Below are 20,167 nucleotides of genomic sequence, written 5' to 3'. Positions count from 1 at the left end.
AAGAAACAACTAAACTTCACAATAGGCTGGTAGCAAACGTGTGCCAGAAAAAAGGGAAAAGCGTTCCAAATAGAAACCCTTCAGGCTGGGTTCTTGGCTGGTGCAAGCTGATGTTTGTTCTGCTGTGATTTAGTGTAGTGACCTTAATTTATGCCAGCTCAGGTTCTGTCCCTTCCCCTTTAGGATATGTGCAATAATGGGTTTCCATGAAAAGTGTGAGTTTCTTCGCCTTGGTTGGTGGTTGTGGCTGAATTACTGTGCTGCAATGCTGTGCCACACATGGAAGGATCTGGATTTCAGTTGTGGGAATAAAACTTTGCTTTCTGCTTTTGGCACTAGAAAGACTTTTGGTCACACCCTTCCAATGTGGTGGCTCATGGTCCTATTTTCAAGGAGGGCTTTTTGTTTGGTTGGTTTTGTTTGTTTTGTTTTGTTTTTTATTAGAGGGTTTGTTGAGGAAAGCACTATTTGCATGTACTGGAGATCTCAGAAGGGTGGGCGAACAAAGCACAGATGGCTGCTTGGCCAGAAACTGTGTTTATTCCAGAAGATTTGTTACCATGATTCTAATAGAAGATAAAGTAGTCCCTGAACCTTCCCCCAAGGCATGTCTTTGGTACAGTTTATAGCCCACTTGAAAACCTTTGACTCTGACGTCTCTTTGATCCACTTACAAGCATCTTCTTACAGAGATGGTGGATACAAAGCAAGAACTCCTCCGGGACCTCTGCTCTGCTGGCTTTCCCTGCAAAGACAACCCATCTTTCCCACTGTACAAATATAGAAGAACTGACTTGCAGTTGCATCAAGAGCCGTTCTTACAGATTCCCTTGCTGTTCCCTGCAAAACCACAGTTATTTAGCCATGCTGCTTTCATAGAATATCAGGTCCAACTTTCCCTTGAAATCTCTGTCATATAGAAAAAAATTCTGCTGTTCTAGCCCAGTTCTTCATGGGATTTCTGCTGTTCTTGAATAGTGTTTTTAGTAGTCATATTGATTATCTAAAGGATACCCAAAAAATGCATCTGTGCCCAAAGCTTGCCTATTTCTCCAAACATAGAAACTGTTCTAATTCACCTCCTGCCTTTTCTAGAAGTCTTTCTCCCCTTTGTGTGTGCCCACACACAGAGAAGGCTTCTGCTGTAACTGCAGTAATGTGAGGACACAGGCAGAACAAAGTAATTAAGTATTTTAACTATTTAACTTGTATTTACTTTTGTAATCTGCTTCAAATGTAAACAAGGCTGGTGTGCCAAAGGCTTGCATTGCAGGTGACCTCATAAAGGATGTTCCTTCCATCTGGAGAACTTGCCCTGCCTCAATACCTGGGTGTGCACACATGTGTGCTTATGTATAAGAAGCTCTTCCTACTCTTCAGGTGCAAGAACTCTGAAGTTAGGGCTTGAAGGCACGAGTTAAAATGCAGTCATGTAATGACTGTGATACCAGCATGTGGAAATACAAGAGGAAAAGTGGTAATATGGTGTTGAAGCACAGGATGAGAATGAGAAGCTGGTGTGGCCAGCTTTTAGTGAGTTAAGGAAGCTCGTATGTTAAGTGTTTCAACTCTGTTGAATCTGAGCCCAGAAAATGAATGATGAAAAATATGAGGTTGTTATGGAAAGGAAATAATTCTGATCTAATTTATTGACTTTATCTTGAAGTGTTGTCTTGTTGCCGAGGAAAATGACATCTCAATTAAAACCTTACTTTTTTTTTATAGAACTGTTGCTCCATTTACTCCACAAATTCATTTTCTTCTACAGGCACTTTTGATACTGTTACTTAAAAGCACACTGTTTTAAAGACAAGGAGTCTCCTGATGTTTCTATCATTCACCTGGATTAGAATTTTGCAATGCCTTCATTAAGCTTCTGAAGTTATTTAATAAGAAGGCAATAATAACTTTGCTGTTGATTATAATGTGACTTTTTTTTATCTAAACAGATGTGTCCTGAAAGCAGCAGAAATATTAGAGAGGTGCAATGTGCATCATACAATAACAAGCCATTTATGGGTCGATTTTATGAATGGGAACCTTTTGCAGAAGGTAAGGGAAGACAACTTGGTTTTGCATTATTATACAGATTGTGTTTTGGAAAGCCAAATGTGATTTTTACTCAATGGAAGCCACGAGGATTTGAGTCTTGCTCATTTTCCTCTATTTGTCTGCTACATTTATTCATGGGCAGACAATTAGATAATCTCACATCAATATTTCTTATCTTTTACAGGAATGAAGGCATGTAAGTCCTACTTTGACTAGTATACCATCAGCTCAGTATAGTGGTTCAGCACCAGCGACTACACTGTTAACTGTCTTCTTTTTTTCTCTATTTACTTGTGATGACAAAGGCTTAGTATGGCTCCATTTCAGTAAATAGAGGGGTTTTCTTTATACCAGTTCAGCACCTGACTTGTGGTGCTTACACATTCATATTAGGACTCTGGCTGTTGAATTTGTATTTTCTAATGATATGGTTGAAGCTGGGATGGTGACTGTGTGAAGGATACCTGTGCTCTGGACTTCCCCAGCTGCATGTTGGACTGACTGTCTTGGAACACAAAGCAGCAGCAGCTCTAGTAGTGCTCTACCACCCCTCTAGAGTCCTAATCCTTGGATGATAAAGTCTCAGTAAGAGAATATGGTTTGTGTAATACTTATTTATTTTGTTTGTCTCTTTGTACACAAGAGCTGAGCCCACTGCCTCAGATGAGGCAAATCATTAATTATTCAAATATGCTTCTGGATTCTGAGGAATTTAGTTTGTCTTTCTGTTTTAAATTACATTTTTAAAAGTTGTTTTTCACAAAACTCCAAAGACCAAAAAGGATTTATGCTCAGACAAACACATCCACTGGCTGAGCTGTCTTCGTGGTTCTGAGGCTGTTCTGGTCCATGTGTCTCCTCCCAGTGGAGGCACAGTCTACCTTGAAAATTTGAAAATACAGGATCTAGGCCCATCTACTTATTCTTGCTACATTTCAGAAGGCAAAGTGTAAGGAAGGTTATTACCTGTATTTTTTAAGTGTCTCTTAAATACAGCTTTTACTGTCTTCTGTGTAAGTAGCTACATGTAATACAATGCACACAATTAAGCAGAGTAATGCCATAACTTGCAATGTCTTACAGTCAGTTTGCAGGGATTTCTCTTTGCTGGAGGATGTCATTACTGCTTTGTGTATGTTTTACCTTCCTTCAGTCCTTAACTCATCATGATGAGTCCCTTTCCAAACTTTAAGAGAGATGCAAAGTAAGAGACTTGGAAAAGGAATGAGGAAGCTTCTTTTGTAATGGAGGGGTTCTGCATGGTTCTCATATTTTCATTCCTTTTCTCTTCTTCCTGATAGGTTTGGAAGGAGAAAAGGGGGATTGTTAGTGGTGATTTTTTGCGGGTAATAAACTGAGGCCAGGTCTATCCTGCAGTCTAGAGCCTGATACTAAGTTTTGAAGTGAAAGCAGTGGGAAATACATCTGTGCAGGGCTGCAGTTGGGGGCAGTTGTGCTGCTGTCACTGAATTGCTTCTGGGGACTGAGAGGACCCCTTGCTGGACTGCATTCTGTGGCTTCTGTCCTTTGCCTCATTACACAGAGGCAAAATGCCTGTTTTGCATCAATAAAGACCCTTCCAAAGATGTGCCGAAGGAAGTATTAGAAGTCATTGTTCATTTATTTTTCAGGGGACTCAAGAAATGTTGCAAATATGTGAAGTTCCTTTTTCCTCTATTCAGAAATGGACATTTGTGTGGGTGCTCAGCACGCTGGCATGCTCTCTGTAGTTCCTTTAGATGAACAGCTTCGATCCACAATTGCTGTTACCTATTTTTACATAGTCAGTGCAGATTAAGGTAGATTGGTATCTAACTCCTGGCTGATCTGATAATGTTTGTCTCTAATGTAGCTGTGCCTCAGTCCTCATTTTATCTGTTGCTGGTGTAGTGAACTCTTGCAGAGCTACACCCCTTTACCTCCAATTGGGAACATCAGTATATATTTACTGTTTTTTTAGTTAAAGTCATGTTTGGCTTTGTGAAGTTGCCCAAAAGGACGTTTCAGAGCTGTACAACTGTGGCACTTTGTACCATACATTTAGGCACAAAAAAGAGTTTGGCACCCCAGCAAGGACATGGCTGAAGGCATGTTCTGCAGACACCATGACTTCTATGAGGTGGCCCCAAAGACTTGTGATGTATTAGCTTTGGTGCATCCCTTTTCAAGCTGCTGTTGACAGGACAGAGCCAATGCTGAGCCATCTCAGCCCACCTCCATCTCCTTGCTTCCTACACAGCAGCTTAGACTCATTCTGTCTTGTGCCAGGAAAGATGAATCAGGGGATCTAAAACATGCCATGATCATTTCATTTTCCTCCCCTGCACAGCACCGCTTGCTCTTAATGTTTATATTGGATCAATAAAGGCAGCTAAACTGTGATTTACAACCCTGTCCTGATGGTGAGTTGTGTAATTATTGTTATTTTTTAAAAATGCACATATTTTTATTTCTCCCTTGTTCAGATTGGTGCAGCTGCATTTCTAACCCGTTTTATCTGCTGCTGCTCCAACACAAACTTTTGTCTTTATTAAAAAAGTCATACTAAAGGGACTATAAACTCTGTGAACTTAGAGTATTTAATGAAAAAACCCTAGTTTGTGTTGGAGAACCAATAGTATATGATAACTCTAAGGGTGGGATTTGAGAGGAAGGGTACAGCTGTGACAGAGGGAAAACATCACAGTGACATAACCATAAACCTGTAAGGAAGTTTAAATCTACTGAACTAATAACTGATAATTGAACTCTTTAATTTGAACTCTTAAGTTCATCTAACTTTCTTTTTTAATTGTGATGAAAAATCCACAACCTTTTGATGGTTGGATGAAAAGAATCTGTTGAAAGGAGAAAACCTTTTGGATAGTTGGAAAGGGTAACTTGGAGGGGATCTGACCACAGGAGCCTCTCATAGTGAAGAATGACTGCATTTGTTGAGAGAGGGGAGACAACTGCAGATTTTTTTTGTCAGAAATTCTGTATAAGGTTAAAGATGAAATAAAGTCCTTTCCAGGAGAATCTCTGTCTCATATTTCATTTTCAGGAGGATACCTGGATAATCTTAAGCATCCAGAATACATTGTCAAATACAGTATTTTCAAATCCACAACTGCAAAAAATCCTGGTTGACTCTTGCATTGAGTTCTGTTTGAAAATGTCCTCCTGTTTTGTGCAGCAGTCCCAGTCCTGGCTTTGTGTTCCAGCAGTTGAGTGTCCCCTGTGCAGGCACAGGTCCCTGTGCAGGGAGGGCACCACAGCTCTGCTCTCTGCAGGGACAGGGGCCTTTCCCAGCCTGTGCTGCTCTGTGCAGGGGGGACCAGCCAAGGCAGCTGCTTTGCCCCCTTCCTCACAGTTAAAGGAATGCAAACTTTTCATGGAAATGATTTTATTTGGTTTTGTTTTATTTTTCCTCCATTTTGTTATTCTAGAGCAAAATTTTAATGGGAAGTTTTCTAAAATGTGGACTCGACCAAGCATTTCCTCCAAGTGATGTTTTTGTTTGCTTTTTGTTGTAAATCAGCTCTAGTTTCAGTGCTCTCCTTTCAGGTGAATGCACTTGTTTGCAGGGCAGGACACTTATTTACTGACACTGTAGTGACTGAGGGAATCCTGGCTGTTCCCAGTGTGTGTGATTTCAGGTGGGCAGCTGTGACTTGTGTTAGAGCTCACTGGACATTTGCTGTAAAAGGAATAAGGAGTGGGGACGTGGCTCAAGGATCATCAGAGTGGTGTCTGTACAGATGATTTAGTTCCACTTGGTTAAGATGTCTTTGGCTTAAAATCCCCTACGTAGCCAGACGAGTTTCTAGGAACAGAGCCATGCTCAGATCGTGAGAGCTGTTTGAAGAGCTTGTTGCTGGCAGATGGTTGCTGGAAGCTGCAGGGCCGTGCAGGGGGTGTGGAGAGGCCCCAGCTCCTGCTGTCAGCCGGGGCTGGCGCGAGGGCAGTGCCTTCACCTGGCCAGGGGTCGGGGTCAGGGTCAGGGTCAGCCAGCACAGGTGAGCTCTGGCACTGAGGAGGATCCCTGGAAGGCCTGGCAGAGTTTGGTTACTTCTAATTGCCAGGTCTGGCTTCCTCTTATGACTTCTCTGTGTTTTTCTGTTTATTGCTGAGAGACAGAAGTCATATGGAGCCCATACACCACATGGCTCTTTGGAGCAGCGTTCCAGTCAGGCTGAGTTTCAACTGGGATAAAAATTCCTGTAGCTGAAAGCAGCAGCACCGTATGTAGAATGGCACTAATGTCACTGCTGTATTTTCTGTGGGAAGAAAATTTGTCCCCAGTCATTGTTGCCAAACCCAGCTCTTGATGGGCACCATAACGAGCGATTCAAAATCAGCTGAGCTGGAAGATGCTGACAGGCACCAGGTGTCAGCACCAAGCCTTGTGGCAGGCTGGGTGGGCCATTTCAGCTGGTTTCTCTTGGAATCTGTCAGAATCCAAACTCTGAATGAATGGGAGGATATTTGGTCTGCATGGTTTTCACACTGGACTTCATGGTACTCTTTCTCTAAGATGACTTTCATGTCAGTGCTCCAACCTGAAGCCTGTGTTGTGTTCAGAGGAGAACTCACTGTACAGGTAGATGCTGTGAAATCATTTATTGTATTATTTTGTTTTAAAATACCTTCTAATAACTTCTAGCTATAGATGTCTGCCAGCTACAGCTGTGATAAATATAAACTGTGAAAAAACCGAAATTTATCACTTCCACAGGTGTCTAGCAAATAGTGCTACTTCAGTACTTTGTGTCAGGTAAGAAGCATTTATGAGTTAGACTGAACTGGTTCTGGTGAAGACTAATGCAGAGCTGCTACATTTATTGATTTGTGGTTTTTCTTACTGGATTTTGTAACAACAGATTTCACTGATTTTGAATGACAAAATAGCTTCTTCTGACAGATCAAAATATAGTGGCCTAACTTAAGACGTTAAGGTGCTAAGAAACTTCTTCAGTCTGCTGGCAATTGATGACATTGAAGGCACTTAATGAGCTCTGATTAATATGATTTAAGTGATTAACGGAAGACAAGCCTAATTGATCTGTTAAAAATCTTGATCAGGTGCTGAGAGGTTCAAGTAGCATTAAGTACCCAGGAGTCAGAGGGCTTGGCTTTAGAGAGGAGTTGCAGGGAGTGCAGTGACCAGGACAAGGCAGACCCTGCCTGTGGGCACAGGGCAGTTGTGCTCATGTGTCAGGTTTGGGAGGTTGTGGCTCATTTGCTGAGCTTTGTGCAGACAGGGGTGTATGGGCTTGTGAGGAAAACCATTTATTCAGTTCTGAAGTCTCATCACCAAGATGTTTTGTGGAGTATTTTCCATTCAGCAGTGGATCAGCAGAAACCATCCACCAGAAGCAGCAAACCTCAGGACATCCCTTCTGGAGGTGTTCGTGAGTGTGTTAAATGAGTATGAAAATTCTGACAAGTAACACTTCTGTTGTCTTTTCAGATTTTTAGGTGTTGCTTCTAAATTTTCTGTTATTACATGGGACAGTATATAGCTACCAAATATGCACAAATAATTTGGCAGTAAGTTTTGGGGCCAGAGAGGAATGTGGCCTGTTGGCTGTTGTGTAATGTTGCAAGTAAATGACTATTTTGGGCCAAGCCTGAATGTATTATGTTTGCTTTCAGTGGTTTAGTGTGTTTTTTCTTCTTCTGTTACAATTGTGAGTTATGTGTATAAACAAATTACAGATATATGTTGTTTATATGCAAGTTATTAGTGCAAGTATTCATTCAGTCTCCATTGTTGGATTTCATTGCATGTTGATAGAAAACCATTCTAGAAACGTTGTGAAGTTTGATATATACACAGAAACATAATTTTCATGTCTGGTTAAGTGAAGTGGAACTTCAGTTTAGAGTAATTAGTAATTCTTGCATAGGATTAGTCAGGTGTATCCTGAATGCCTGTGATTTCTTGGATAGAGGAATGCAGTCCTTGAGAACCAAAGGTGACATAATCCCAGTTTATTAATGCTTGGCCATTCCCTGTGGCTCAGGACCTGCTGTGCTGGACTAGATTCTCTTAGTTTTGTGTGCAATACTTTAACAAACTAATGTTTTCGCTCAAGGGACAAGAAGTCATCTTACTGTTTTATTTATACTTTCTCAAGTAACTTACTTGTAGTTAGTGACCATCCAGATATCCATGTATACCGTGACCATGTATGTATATATACACAGACACTGTGAATATATACACAGCATCTCTAGAAATAATCCAGCTGTGTTGCAGCTCACCCAGCTGCAAGGTATTATCTTCCACGAGGCAGCTGCTTGAAGTCTTCATTTCTCATTGCAGTAGATCATACTTCCCTGCTTCTCTTTTGCCTCCACCTGTTAGAAATCTTCTTGGTTGCTTTTATTCCCTTTTGTGGCTGGTTGTTCTTGAAGAATGTCCCTTAATTGCATGCACTCTATTTTTGGTGTCATTTTTTGGTTGTTTTTCCTGTTTTATGTGAAATGCTGGAGGCAGATCCATCAAAGGGGCAACAGACACTTTTGGGAAATTTGAAATGTAATGAGTAGATCATGTTTGTTGATTAGCTACAACTCAAATACTGCACACTTCACTAAGATAGATATAAAACATCCTGAAGCATATACCTGAAATTACTGACAAGAGCTTAGGAAGTACAGGCATACCATTCCTCTTGAATTCTGATGGAATATGAGCTCTGATTTCCTTTAGGCTCACTGGCAATCTTATCCAAGGCAGTGAGGTATCCATTTTTCACACATTAGTGAAAATCCTATTTAATTTTTAACTGAAACATTTTTGAAGTGTTGCTGACTTATGAGATTAGAATTTATTCAAATGCAGTAGAACAAGAAGTTCACTTCTACTTTGTCCCTCTTCCCTCTTTATTTATTCCTGCTTTTTGAATGGACCACAAGAGAAAGCAGATGGAAGTTTGCAAAGCTCTAAAAGTATGGCTGTGCTAAAGTATCTGAGGCATTTCTTTGACTTCATCTATAAATATGTTTCCTGAACATCTGTTGTGTTGAGCTTGACCTGGAAATTGTAAATATCCTGTGTATTACTCACATATGTAACTACTTCTATAGTAAACTTTAATAAAAAAAATGCTTAGATATTTATATGTATGGAAACCTAGTGCTTCCACATGGCAACTTACCTTTTACAGTTACTCTTTCTGTATAATTTTATTAATATACATATTTTTATTTGTATTTGTAGCAAGGTTAGTGGTATTAGATCCTGGCTTTTACCTGTGATTCTGTGGTTGGTTACAATTCAAATAATAATGTGTGTTTTTAGCTGTCCTATTTTAGACAGGGACCGTACTCTGATGGCTGAAAGGAGCCATTTCACTGTATTAGATCACATGCTCCACATGTAATGTTTCTAATTCATTGTGCATGCCTTAATTTCTTTACTTTCTCCTTGCTGTTTGGAGGGGAGATGGGCTAAGAGTGCAAGAGCAAGAATTTGTGGGTGTTTATAAGTGGACACCTGGATGAGCCTCAAGAACTGGAAATCATTGTCAGTGCCTTTAGGAAAATGGGAAATGACATCCAACAAACCTTATAATTCAACAGTGAATTTAGGACACTCCAAAGTGCAGTGGAAGTTAAACCATCTGAACAGAATGTATGTTTTTAGACAGGAAAGTGAGAGAAAGAAGGAGCTGACAAGCCATATCTGTCCTAATCTTAGAGGGCTTAGATAAGTTTTAGCTTTGCTGGAGGAGAGACTGTCTCCTGTGTCCAGGTGCCACTGTTTACTGTGGTGGTTTAGAGTATCTGACCTGTCTGGTTACAGTCACTGTGAGCTGGGTGAACAGCTCAGGAAGAATTATGCCCTCATTTCAAACCACACTTACTGGTTCTTTTGGGGAGCAGAAAGTTAAGAACGGATGTTGTGGCTTGCAGGCTCAGATGTAGAAACAAAATTGTATCCAGACTGTGTGGAAATGAAGATTCTTAGGCTAGAACAGAATGTAGAGGAAGATTTGGTGTTTGCAAGGCAAGTGTGGAAGTGACTGGTATAGTTCCTTTTAAACCTACTTTGATAAAATTTGTCTGTTTTACCTGCTAGTGTCCCTTGAAACAAGATGCAGACCCAATATTCAGAAATGAATTTAAAAGAACCTCACACCATCCTATAAAATGGAATAAATGGAATATTTTGATCCACAAAACCCAGCCTTCTGGTATTAAGTACTTAGTAGCTTTATCACAGCTTTCTCACTGTCTGATTTAGCTGTCAAACAAAAGTCTTTAATAAGCAGGGCTACATGAGCCAACAGTATCTGACTTCATGTAATTGGTAACAGTCCACATATATATATATATTTTTTTTTCCTTGCACATCTTCATTTTGCCCAGTGGCTGTGCAGAGCAGTGTGAAACTTGCTGCATGTGAACAACTGAGGACTTGGATCTCTTTGATTTGGGGATCAGATTGGGTTGTGTAAAGGTGGGATGGGAATACCTTAGAAGCAGAGTCCTACTAGGGACCAGAGGGTTATGGATGTGATTAATCAGGAGTGAAAATGAGCTGAGAGGAAGGTTGCTTTAAAGTAATGTGTTCTAGGAATTTAACCAGCCCAGGCAATTTCAGGGGTTGATCTCCATCTTTTCTGTGTCCTCTGTTTTGGATCTTATGCCAAGCAGAACTTTCTCAGGGGCAAATCCTCTGCTATGTACACATAAGAAATAAAGATAGTGCTGGTCTTCTTTTCCATCAGTTCTAGCAAGGGTTATGTGGTGATCTGTAATCCTGCCCACCAGTAGGATTATAATCTTTTGGAATCTCCATTTCAGTTTGTAGCATCCACTCCTTTTGTGTGTTGGGTTTGTCAAGATAAGGGAAAGAACAGGGGGACAAATTAAGATCTTGACTGTCTTATCAAAAGGGAGCTTTTCAGTGCTGTTGCACTGGCATGGTTACTGTGTACAAGTGCACATGTAGAATTAAGTGCTTGGGATGCTTTAATCATTTTTAGCTGATACTGTTGTACATGGGAAAAGTCCCCCATTATCTTGAGACACAAAATTTCACTACAAAAATTTGCCTTTGCAGTTGGATCAAAATGTTTACTTCTGTTGACTTCTTTATAGCAAAACACCAGTGTGAGGAGGGCATCCTGTCATTGTTCCTTGCTTGTCACCAAGGCTGGGTAATCATTTTAACGTGTCATCCATTAACTTTGGGGAGTATTGAACAAACAGGGCAGCAATTAAGTCAAAGATTATCAACATGTGTTCCATTTTTCTTGTTAAATGCATGAAATATTTATTCAACACATTTCTTGTACACTTTGCAATTTTAAAAATCAAGTATGTATTCTTGATTTTAAATACTTTCCTCTGTGCAGTGTGGGTTGTTTAACCTAGAAGGCAAAATGGAAAAAAATGCCTGGTGAATATTCTTTTCATGTTTAAAAAAAAAGTGAACAACTGAACCATGGGGAGGAAATACAGTGAGTTTGGGAATTTAATTTGGGAAGGAAAGTAGAAAAGGGGCTCCCTTTCTACTAAAAAATACTTATCAAAAGCTACCTTAGATTTTTAAAATTACTATCTTGCCTCAGTTTATGTGTGGAAACAGTTTTCGTTGATTCAGTTATGCATTTCAAAAGGTTTTAAATAGTTTCCTAGTATTTTCCATGTGTTTGATTTTGGAAAAGCCTTCCCATTTATCTGTTCCAGCCAAGAGCAATTGTCCTAATGTGGTGCTGCACGTGTAGCAGGCTGCAGAGCTCCCAGGCAGGTTGCTGCTGAAGTTAAAGAAAGGCAGCATAACTTTTTATAGATCCTAATGGTATAAGAATTGCTCAGGTTAGCATGAGTTTTTCCCATTCGCTTCAGTGGCTTTTGGATGAGGTAATTTAGGAGAAAATTCCACATATAACTAAAAAAGTGAACTGAGCTGCTGTCTGATCCTTCAAAACTTTGTTGCAGGCTGATAATATCCAGATTTCTTTGTGTTCAGAGAACTGGTGTGTACATAATTCTGTGGAGGTGCAGGAATTCACTAGAAATTTTCACAGTTTCTTTGAGAAATGAGTAGTTCAGAGGCCACCTGTAGCCTCTGCTCTGTCCAAAAGGAGCTGTTGCCGAGTCTGGGCACGGTTCTGTTGGGTAAATGTCCAAGCAGGGACACATAAATGTGGGATTCAGACTTCTCTTTCATTCTGGGAAGAGTGACAAATACACAAAAAAGGAGTTGAGGACCATCTCAGAGACCAAAGTACTTTCCTTCTTCACCCCTTCCCAAAATATCTGTCTTCAGTTTTACTGTATGTGTTCCTGAGCAATTAAAATCGTGACTATAAATGAAACATGGATGCTACTGTTGAACCTTTTAAGTATTAATAGTTGTCCTAAAAAAGTCAAAGTAGTTGTGTATTCCTAGTTCAAAAACCCTCCAAATACAGAAGTAACTCTTGGAGAAATGAACCATAAAAGAGGTCCTAGTAAATACAGACTCTTTCCCATCTACCTCAAAAGACTGGCTTCTTATGAGTATTTTATTATATTGAAAAAATTACATGTTAAGATACTTCTCATTTATGCTTTGTTCATTTTGAGCCTGTTTCAGTCTCAGCTGATACAATAGAAAAGAGAACAGTAACTTCAGAGGGAGTCAGCTGTGAATCTGAACATTTATGTTCACAGTTTCCATTGGTGTACTCAAACATTACTTATGCACACACTCAGTAGAAGAACTTGCACTTTCTGGAATATTTAGGTGCAGAATTTTATTTTCTCAATGTGATTCCAATGGCATTAAGTGGATTTTAGGAACTAACACCTACATACTGAAAAGGTAGATATGCAAGTTCTGGTTTCACTAAAATGTGTGTATTTTACCTGATTCTTTCTAAATCTTTGAGCTTTAACTATCCAAGTTTCAAAACTGAAGTTTGGGTCAGTCTGCCAGTGGAGCCAGGAGCTTTGATCATAGTTCTCAAGAGCAGTGTGGTGTGAGTTCACAAGTCAGAAGTTGTGGCTGGCTGGAAAGTTTAGGAAGGCTGCTTGGCTACAGAAGATGTTGTGTTTCAGATCTGACAGCTCTGCTGCTGCTGTGCTTTACTAGTGAGTGGCTCATTGGTGTTTGACATTGAAACATGGTGTAGGACACTTAAAGCATGAGCAATTTGTACCCAAACCAGGAGGTCCAAGCTCCCTCAGGTAAGGCCATAATTGCAGGGTTAGCAGTTGACAGGGATGCCTGGGTTTCCTCTGGAGGGGCTGTCCCAGCACGTGCCTCTGAGTGTCAGCCCTGCCCGTGAGCTCCTGCTGCTTAATAGATACACCCCTGGGAACATCCTGACTGGGAATGTCCATGCTTTTAGCCTGTGACCAACACAAGGTAAAAACCATTTGCTTAAGCCTCTCTAATTCTGATGAAACCTGTGGGATGGGAGGAAGAAGACTTTATCTTCTGTGGTATAAGACAAAAGCCTGCAAGGTTAGTCCCTGTGGCTTGAGCTCAGTGCTGAGACTCACCAAGCTCAGTCTTAGTCTGAAGTCACTGTGCAGGATTTAAAGAGTGGGAGGAGGGATGGGAGGTTGTAAAGATAAACTGCTACAGAGGGTTCATAAGGATTAAGTATTATAGCCTATTTTTTAATGTGGCATTCCTTTAAGAGCCCTCAGATTGACCATTTGCAGCTTCATCTCCCAGGATTTCAAAGGAGCGCAGAGTTCACAGCTCTCACTGATGGGACTGTTTGCTAGAAAAATGAGCTTACTTATTAATATGAATGTGATGCCTGTGCTGCACATTATTATTTAAATATTGGCATTCCTCTGTTTCTGGAGTGTTCTGTTAATGTTTTGAATGGAGGTTTTTGGTAGTGCTGAGTGTTGTGAAGGGAACTAAAAAGATTTTGCCAATTTATCCAGCATAAGTAGTTGGACTGGCATTTATATATGCTTGATATTCCTTCTTGTTATGATGAATTACTATTTTCAAAGCAAGGAAACTCTTACCCACTGTGAAGGAAAAACTTATAATATGGATGAACATCAGAAGAAAGATTCCCAGTGGTAGTATATAAAATGAAAAGCAGAACTGGTTTCTATTGTGCTCTGTTTCCATTAGACAGTCTTGGAAGTTTTATAAGCACGGCGCATAATAAATATCCAAGCCACAGTTTGAGGTCTTTTACAAAGGACAGACAATTCTTGCTAATATTTTTCTGGATCAGTCCTCACTCTTACACCCAGATTGATACAAATCTCTGGCATTTGTCCACAGAGTCAACTTGTGAATTTGTTAATATGCTTTCCATATTGCACCGTATAACTCTGAATTTAAATCCAAACACCACAAATTTAAAATTAAGTTTGAAAGAGCCAGAGAAACTGTGCATTAAATTGGCTCATATGTCTACAAAGAGAGGAGATCTGCTTCTGAATAATTTTGGTCAGAGGCCTAAAAATACTGAGGTGCAGCTCAGTATGGTTGGTTCTGCTGCAGTGGTACAGTGATCCCCCTGGAGAGACATCACAAAGAGCCAACTGTTTGGACCCATTTCACCACTGAGGTGGATATCAAGTATAAAACCAGAAACAGACCTCAAAAAGTTGAGCTTGATCTTTTTTCATATGTAATAATATGAGTCTGGTGACATCATCAGATCTGAAAAGTAATGTAGACTTTTACTATATTTTCTTTTCATTGCTCCAGTATAAATGTAACCCAGTGTATGTAAAATGCATTATAGCAAATCCACAAGCAATTTCCTTCATTGTAACAAATACTGAATCTCATTAGAGCAAAACAAGCCCCCAGTTATGTCACAGAACATCTGCTTAATAATTTCAAGTTCCTCCAACTATGCTGCCAAAACAGCTAAAAAGTCAACATCTAGTCCATTACTTTGATCAACTGAAGTAGTAAAATTATAAATGTGCCCCAAATGCAGCTCTGATGAAAGGCAGTGGTGCTGTTGGCCCTGTGCTCAGGGCTCTGACTGGTGGGGAGGTGGCACGAGGCACTGGGGCTGGGATCCTGGGGGGGGCAGGCTGGGATGCACAACTTGATTTCTGGCTTGCACAGATTTCCTAACAGTGGGGAATTTAATTAATCTTTCTGTGCCCATATCCTGACTCTGAAATTCAGTTTAAAATGCCCTTTTTATCTCTCATGTTTTTTCTGTAATGCATATGAGGTGCTTTAACATTACTGACAAGAGCTAAAGCATCCTTAAACAAACAGCAGGGCAGTGTTTATGTAGAATTTCACATGAGTTGTAATGATAGTTTTTTTTATTTGTCTACTCTGTATGTCTTAGGAAAAGGGTCATATTTTGTTGTTGCAGTGTTAACATCTTGACTACTTGTGTTCATTCCAAGTTTGAATAACAACTGAAAATGGGAAAATTTTCCAGGAATATAAAACATTTTTAGGTGTCAGATTATTTGGGATCAATATTGTCAAGACTTAAAAACAGATTGTAATATTATTTCCATTTTAATGTCTTTAAAATTTCAGTGAAATAAAATGTTTCGGTATTGAAATGAAACAGAGAAGTGGAAATTACTTTGATTTTCCTCTTTCCATTTTCAACAAAACAGGCATATTCTGGGGAAAATTGAAGTTTTCATGACATTTAATTTTTGAAACAGTGGGGAAAATGTCATTTGAATGACTCCACTGTATTTGTTACCAGATTGGGAAATACGGTGAAAATATAATATATAAACAACGTTCTGAAGTGCAAGTTCTGAAATTATAATTTCCCTGTGAAATTATTGTTGTGCAAGGGCCAAGTGGAGTTCCTTCAGTGAATAACAATGTGTTACCCTCTCCCATTGTGTGGCAGTGAGCAGTGCCTTTGGTTGGTGTGTTTTTGCTGGTGGTTTTTGTGGTGGTATTTTGATTACAAACTTGTAAAGCCCAGTCAGTCACAGCCTGAACTCACTTTCAGACAGTTACCTGGTTATCCTCTCTGCCACGTGCCTTTTGTGAAACCTCAATGGGAGTTTGGTTTCTTCTGCTTTTACATGTGTTGACACTGCATAATTGCTTTAGCTGGTCACAAATGATAAAACAGTCTCAGGGAATTCAAAAAAAACCTTGAAGGGGCTGTCAGACTTTTCTGGGATGTGATTTTCCTTCTTGCCTCTCAACATCCATCCCTGCACTGAGAGAAAGGTACACTGAAGTGAGTCTGATGCCTTTTGATATTAGAAAGTTGAAGATGTGCTTTCAGCTGCCTCAGATTTGTATAAAAGTAATTAAAAAAAAGGTTTTGAACTTAGGCAATTTTGGAAGTGTGTTAATAAACCGTGGGCTAGGACATTCTGCTTTACTTGTAAAGCACAAGATTCTGTGGAAGATACCTGCATTGTTAGCAGGGTGAGACTGGAAAATATTGAAATACCTCATTTTAAAATTGTGATTTTTCTCTATTCATTTTAACTGTGCCATTAAGTCTGAGAAATATCAAGTCTCCATTATGAAATTTTATCATGGAAACATTAAATTACTTCCGGGCATGATGCTTTGTGTGACTACATGAAAGTTAAAATGAAATAAAGATGTGCATGGAGACAAAAGAATACAGAACTTTTCCAAAGAAAACTGCAAACAACTATGCTATTGAAAAATAATTATTATGGTAATTGAAGTGGTGCACTAGTTAATTAAAGTCCAAAAACCAGAAGAGAAACAAACCCCACTGTGTTTTCCTATCACAATAGCTCTTGGCTGAGGTAATCAGATAGAGGGGGGAGATCTGAATATCCCTTTCCTTTGGGAAGCCTGAGTGCCCTGACAGGAGTGGTTGGTAAAGCTCAGCCCCAGCGTGCCCTGCAGGTGGGACCTGTTGGAATTGGCTGCTTAAACCCAGCTCAGGACTGCAGCCCTTCCTGGCTCTGTGTGTTGGGGGCTTAAGGAGAAAAAGCCACGTTGTTTCATTGTTCTTCCACTGCAAGAATATTTAACTAATGGCATTAATTAGGGTGTGGAGAGTCAAATTACTTTCATTCTGAAGGATACATCGTAGTTCATCCAGACAAATGCACGTCCTGAAGGTTTCAGCTGTACAAGCTGTGCTACCCTGATGACAAAGTTAAGTAATCACCCTGGACCTTTCAAGGATATAATAGCCATAAATCTTTGAATCTGATGCTAGGAGGAAATGCTGGAATAAACACTGGTATTTGGAGCATTACCTTTGAATTCATCGTGCAGCTTTTGCTGTGTCACAGAAAGAGAAAACAAAGAACAGTAAGAAACAACAGTTTTTGTGGTTTTTTTTTTCTCCTTATGCCCGTAACAGAGGATAGAGGGATATCTGGGTTTTGAGGGGATCTTTTTCATGAGGTTCTGTGAGTGTGTTGTCCTTTGGGCAGAAGCAGCTCAGACCTGCATTAAATATACTAGACAGTACTTAGTATATTCCTGAACTTCACTCATTTCCAAGAGATTCTTACATATGGCCAAGTCATTTGAAAGGAAAAGAAGCCTGATTCTGAACAAAAACTGTCACAGGAAAGCAAAAATACCAGCCAGTTTCTTGTTCCTTGCTTTTTATACAGCATGGTTGGGTCTGCTGTCTGCACACAGACTGGCAAACCCAGCTGTGGTGTAAATGGGATTTGGTTCAGGAAGGGGGTTGGCTTCACTTGGCCAACCAGAGCCAGTGTTGACTGTGGCAGTTAAAGCAGGTCAGGAGTATCCTTTGTACCCTTTTTCCTCCTTAGACCAACGTTTGAGACAATGATCTGCTGCCTGAGCTGTTGCTGCAGGGCCATTGTTTCTCACCAGAGTGGTTGCCATGGGGCTTGAAGAACTTGTTAAGAGAACATGATTGCCAGTGCTCATCCATTAATCAAATCTGAATTTTAGCAGCAAACATGTACAATAAACATTAATTTTATATCAATGAACATACAGAACATTAATAGGGAAAAGAGTCAAAAAAGATGTGCTGATTAGCCTAATTTATCCATCCTTGGTTTCATTATGTATTTAGAACTTGATTTTCTGAGTTTAAATGGTCTTAATTCTCCTTGAGAAAGTTTTCCATTATTTAGCAGTCAAGTCTTTGCTTTTTTTTTTTTTTTAAGTGAGTTAGGTTCTGGGCTTGGTTTTGAGGATTTTATTTTGATTTTACTTAATCCAAACCTCATATCAGCATTACTGAACATTCTTAATCCTTTTTCACGTACTTACAGTATTTTCAGGTGTTTATGTTGCTGGACTTACTTACACTGTAAATGTTTAGCTTAAGAATAATTGGAAGGAAAGCCTGGTTATTTCTTTCATCATTTACGAAAGGAGTAACTGGGTCTAAGCCTTCAAAAAAATGTGACTTTCTCTAGTGACTTCATAAGCTTTCAGTGTTGGTTTTCTAGCACCATGGTTAGAGCAGATGCTGCAGAGCAACACGGAGTACTTTTTGCTTGATAGACTGAATTCTCACTTATCTTTCTTTTATGCAGACAGTCTTAGTCCTCTCTATTTCAAATGCACAGGCACATCCTGGAGCTGGTGTGCAACATGTTCCTCGTTCCCCCAGGTGAATTGGGCAGGGCCTGCCAGCTGCCCACGTGTTTGTACAGCCCAGCTGAGTGCACTGCACTGTCACCTGGTTTACAAACACTTGTAATGAAAGTGAGCATTTCTTAGCACATTTTATAAGCAGCAAGCTGTATAAAGTATTAACAGTTTGTCTTCAGGTTTAAAATATAGTTTATGTGCTGCATTCTGTAAAGGTTGGGGAATTCCTCAGTGAACAGGCGAGGCTGAGACAGAGGAAATGAGATCCTGGGGCTGGACGTGCCACTATTCCTGCTCCTGCTGTATGGCCTTGAGGAAGGTTTAAATCTCAGGTTAACCTTTAACATTATTCTTCAGGAAATTTTGGGGTTCAGAATGATCTTTAATACAGGATTGCTTTTGGCCCTTTTCCTGGCACACGCGGTTCTGTGAACTCAGCTCTGGCTCATCCAATAGCAGCATTAATTCTGTATTTTTGCCACTGCTGCCCCAGCCACGGAAATTACTGAAGTTCTCAAGGACAATGAATGTTGTTTTCCAAATGAAATAGTAGGAGTGGTGGGGTTAGCCTTGAAGAGCTGCAAAATTCAATTTAAGTCATAACGAAAAATATGGTGAAAGACTTAAAAAAATATTTTAAAATTCAAACCCAGGCTAACTATCTGAGTTGGCAAGTCCTATGAACGCTGCCTAATGCATGCAGACTCTTGCAGATAAAACTGTTTGCACAAATAAGCTTTTACTTTTATTCTTACATGTTGCTATTCACTCTGATGAAGTGTACCTCTAATCTGTTTATCTGAGTTTCATTTTCATGGCATGAGTGTTTACAAAGAGACAAAACAGTTATCAATAGTCAGCACTGAAGTATGTTCTTTAGTGTACAAGCAGATTTTAAAATCATGTCCAAGCCTAACAGCAGTTAGTCTTATCTTATTTATGCACTGTTAAATCCACCCCACCATTTAATTGAGGAATTGTGTGGTGTTTGTATATGAAGGAAATGCTTGATGTTTGTATAGCACATATTATATATTCTAAATGTTGATAGGTTTATGATTTATGAAACTGCACTGCAATACATATTAAGGTATTTATTGCAGCATTTAAATCACTGCAATATTCAATAAATTACGGCAATTTGCAATAATTTCACTAAGTATTTATTGAATAATTGCTTAGTGAAATATTTATTGTATTCCCATGAAAGTGGGCATTTTGTTGACCAGAGCACTGTTTAGGTTGGATATTGGTCACAGTTACTGCTGGATGTTGAATTTGGAAGGCCAAGTGAAGGCAGCATATGTTCTGTGCTTGTCTTAGTCTAATCTAGTTAGCACGGCCATCAGCTGCAGGGAAGATACTGTGGCCTGAGGACTTGTATATGTTGGCAACTGGCATCTACACCTACACCACAGACAGCTTAAAATATGCATACATTTGTCTTCACAGCTGCTTTTAATCATATTAGCAAGACTGATGCTCTTGTCCGTGCCAGGGGCGATCCCCAGGTTAAAGCCTCTCCAGAGCTGGGCAGGGCAGGGGCCTGACTTACAAATAGAGATTGGAAAGCAGGTGTTAAGTTTTCAAAGAAGAAAAGACTGTGTTGTTAAGAGC

The 20,167-nt window shown here is 39.8% G+C and overlaps 1 protein-coding gene across 1 annotated transcript in view; it reads left to right on the top strand.

Moving 5' to 3' along the window:
* Positions 1-20,167, top strand: part of THSD4 (thrombospondin type 1 domain containing 4) — a 240,723-nt gene that overhangs the window by 49,782 nt on the left and 170,774 nt on the right. The window contains exon 5 of the mRNA XM_025894836.2: positions 1,950-2,052. Within this exon, the coding sequence (XP_025750621.1) occupies positions 1,950-2,052 (103 nt within the window). The remainder of the gene's footprint in view (positions 1-1,949; positions 2,053-20,167) is intronic.

Source organism: Manacus vitellinus, unplaced genomic scaffold, assembly GCF_001715985.3.
Source record: "Manacus vitellinus isolate BGI_N305 unplaced genomic scaffold, ASM171598v3 scaffold_16_pilon, whole genome shotgun sequence".
NCBI lineage: Eukaryota > Metazoa > Chordata > Aves > Passeriformes > Pipridae > Manacus > Manacus vitellinus.
The sequence above is the reverse complement of the archived record's forward strand: the minus strand, read 5'-3'. Positions and strand labels throughout refer to the sequence as shown.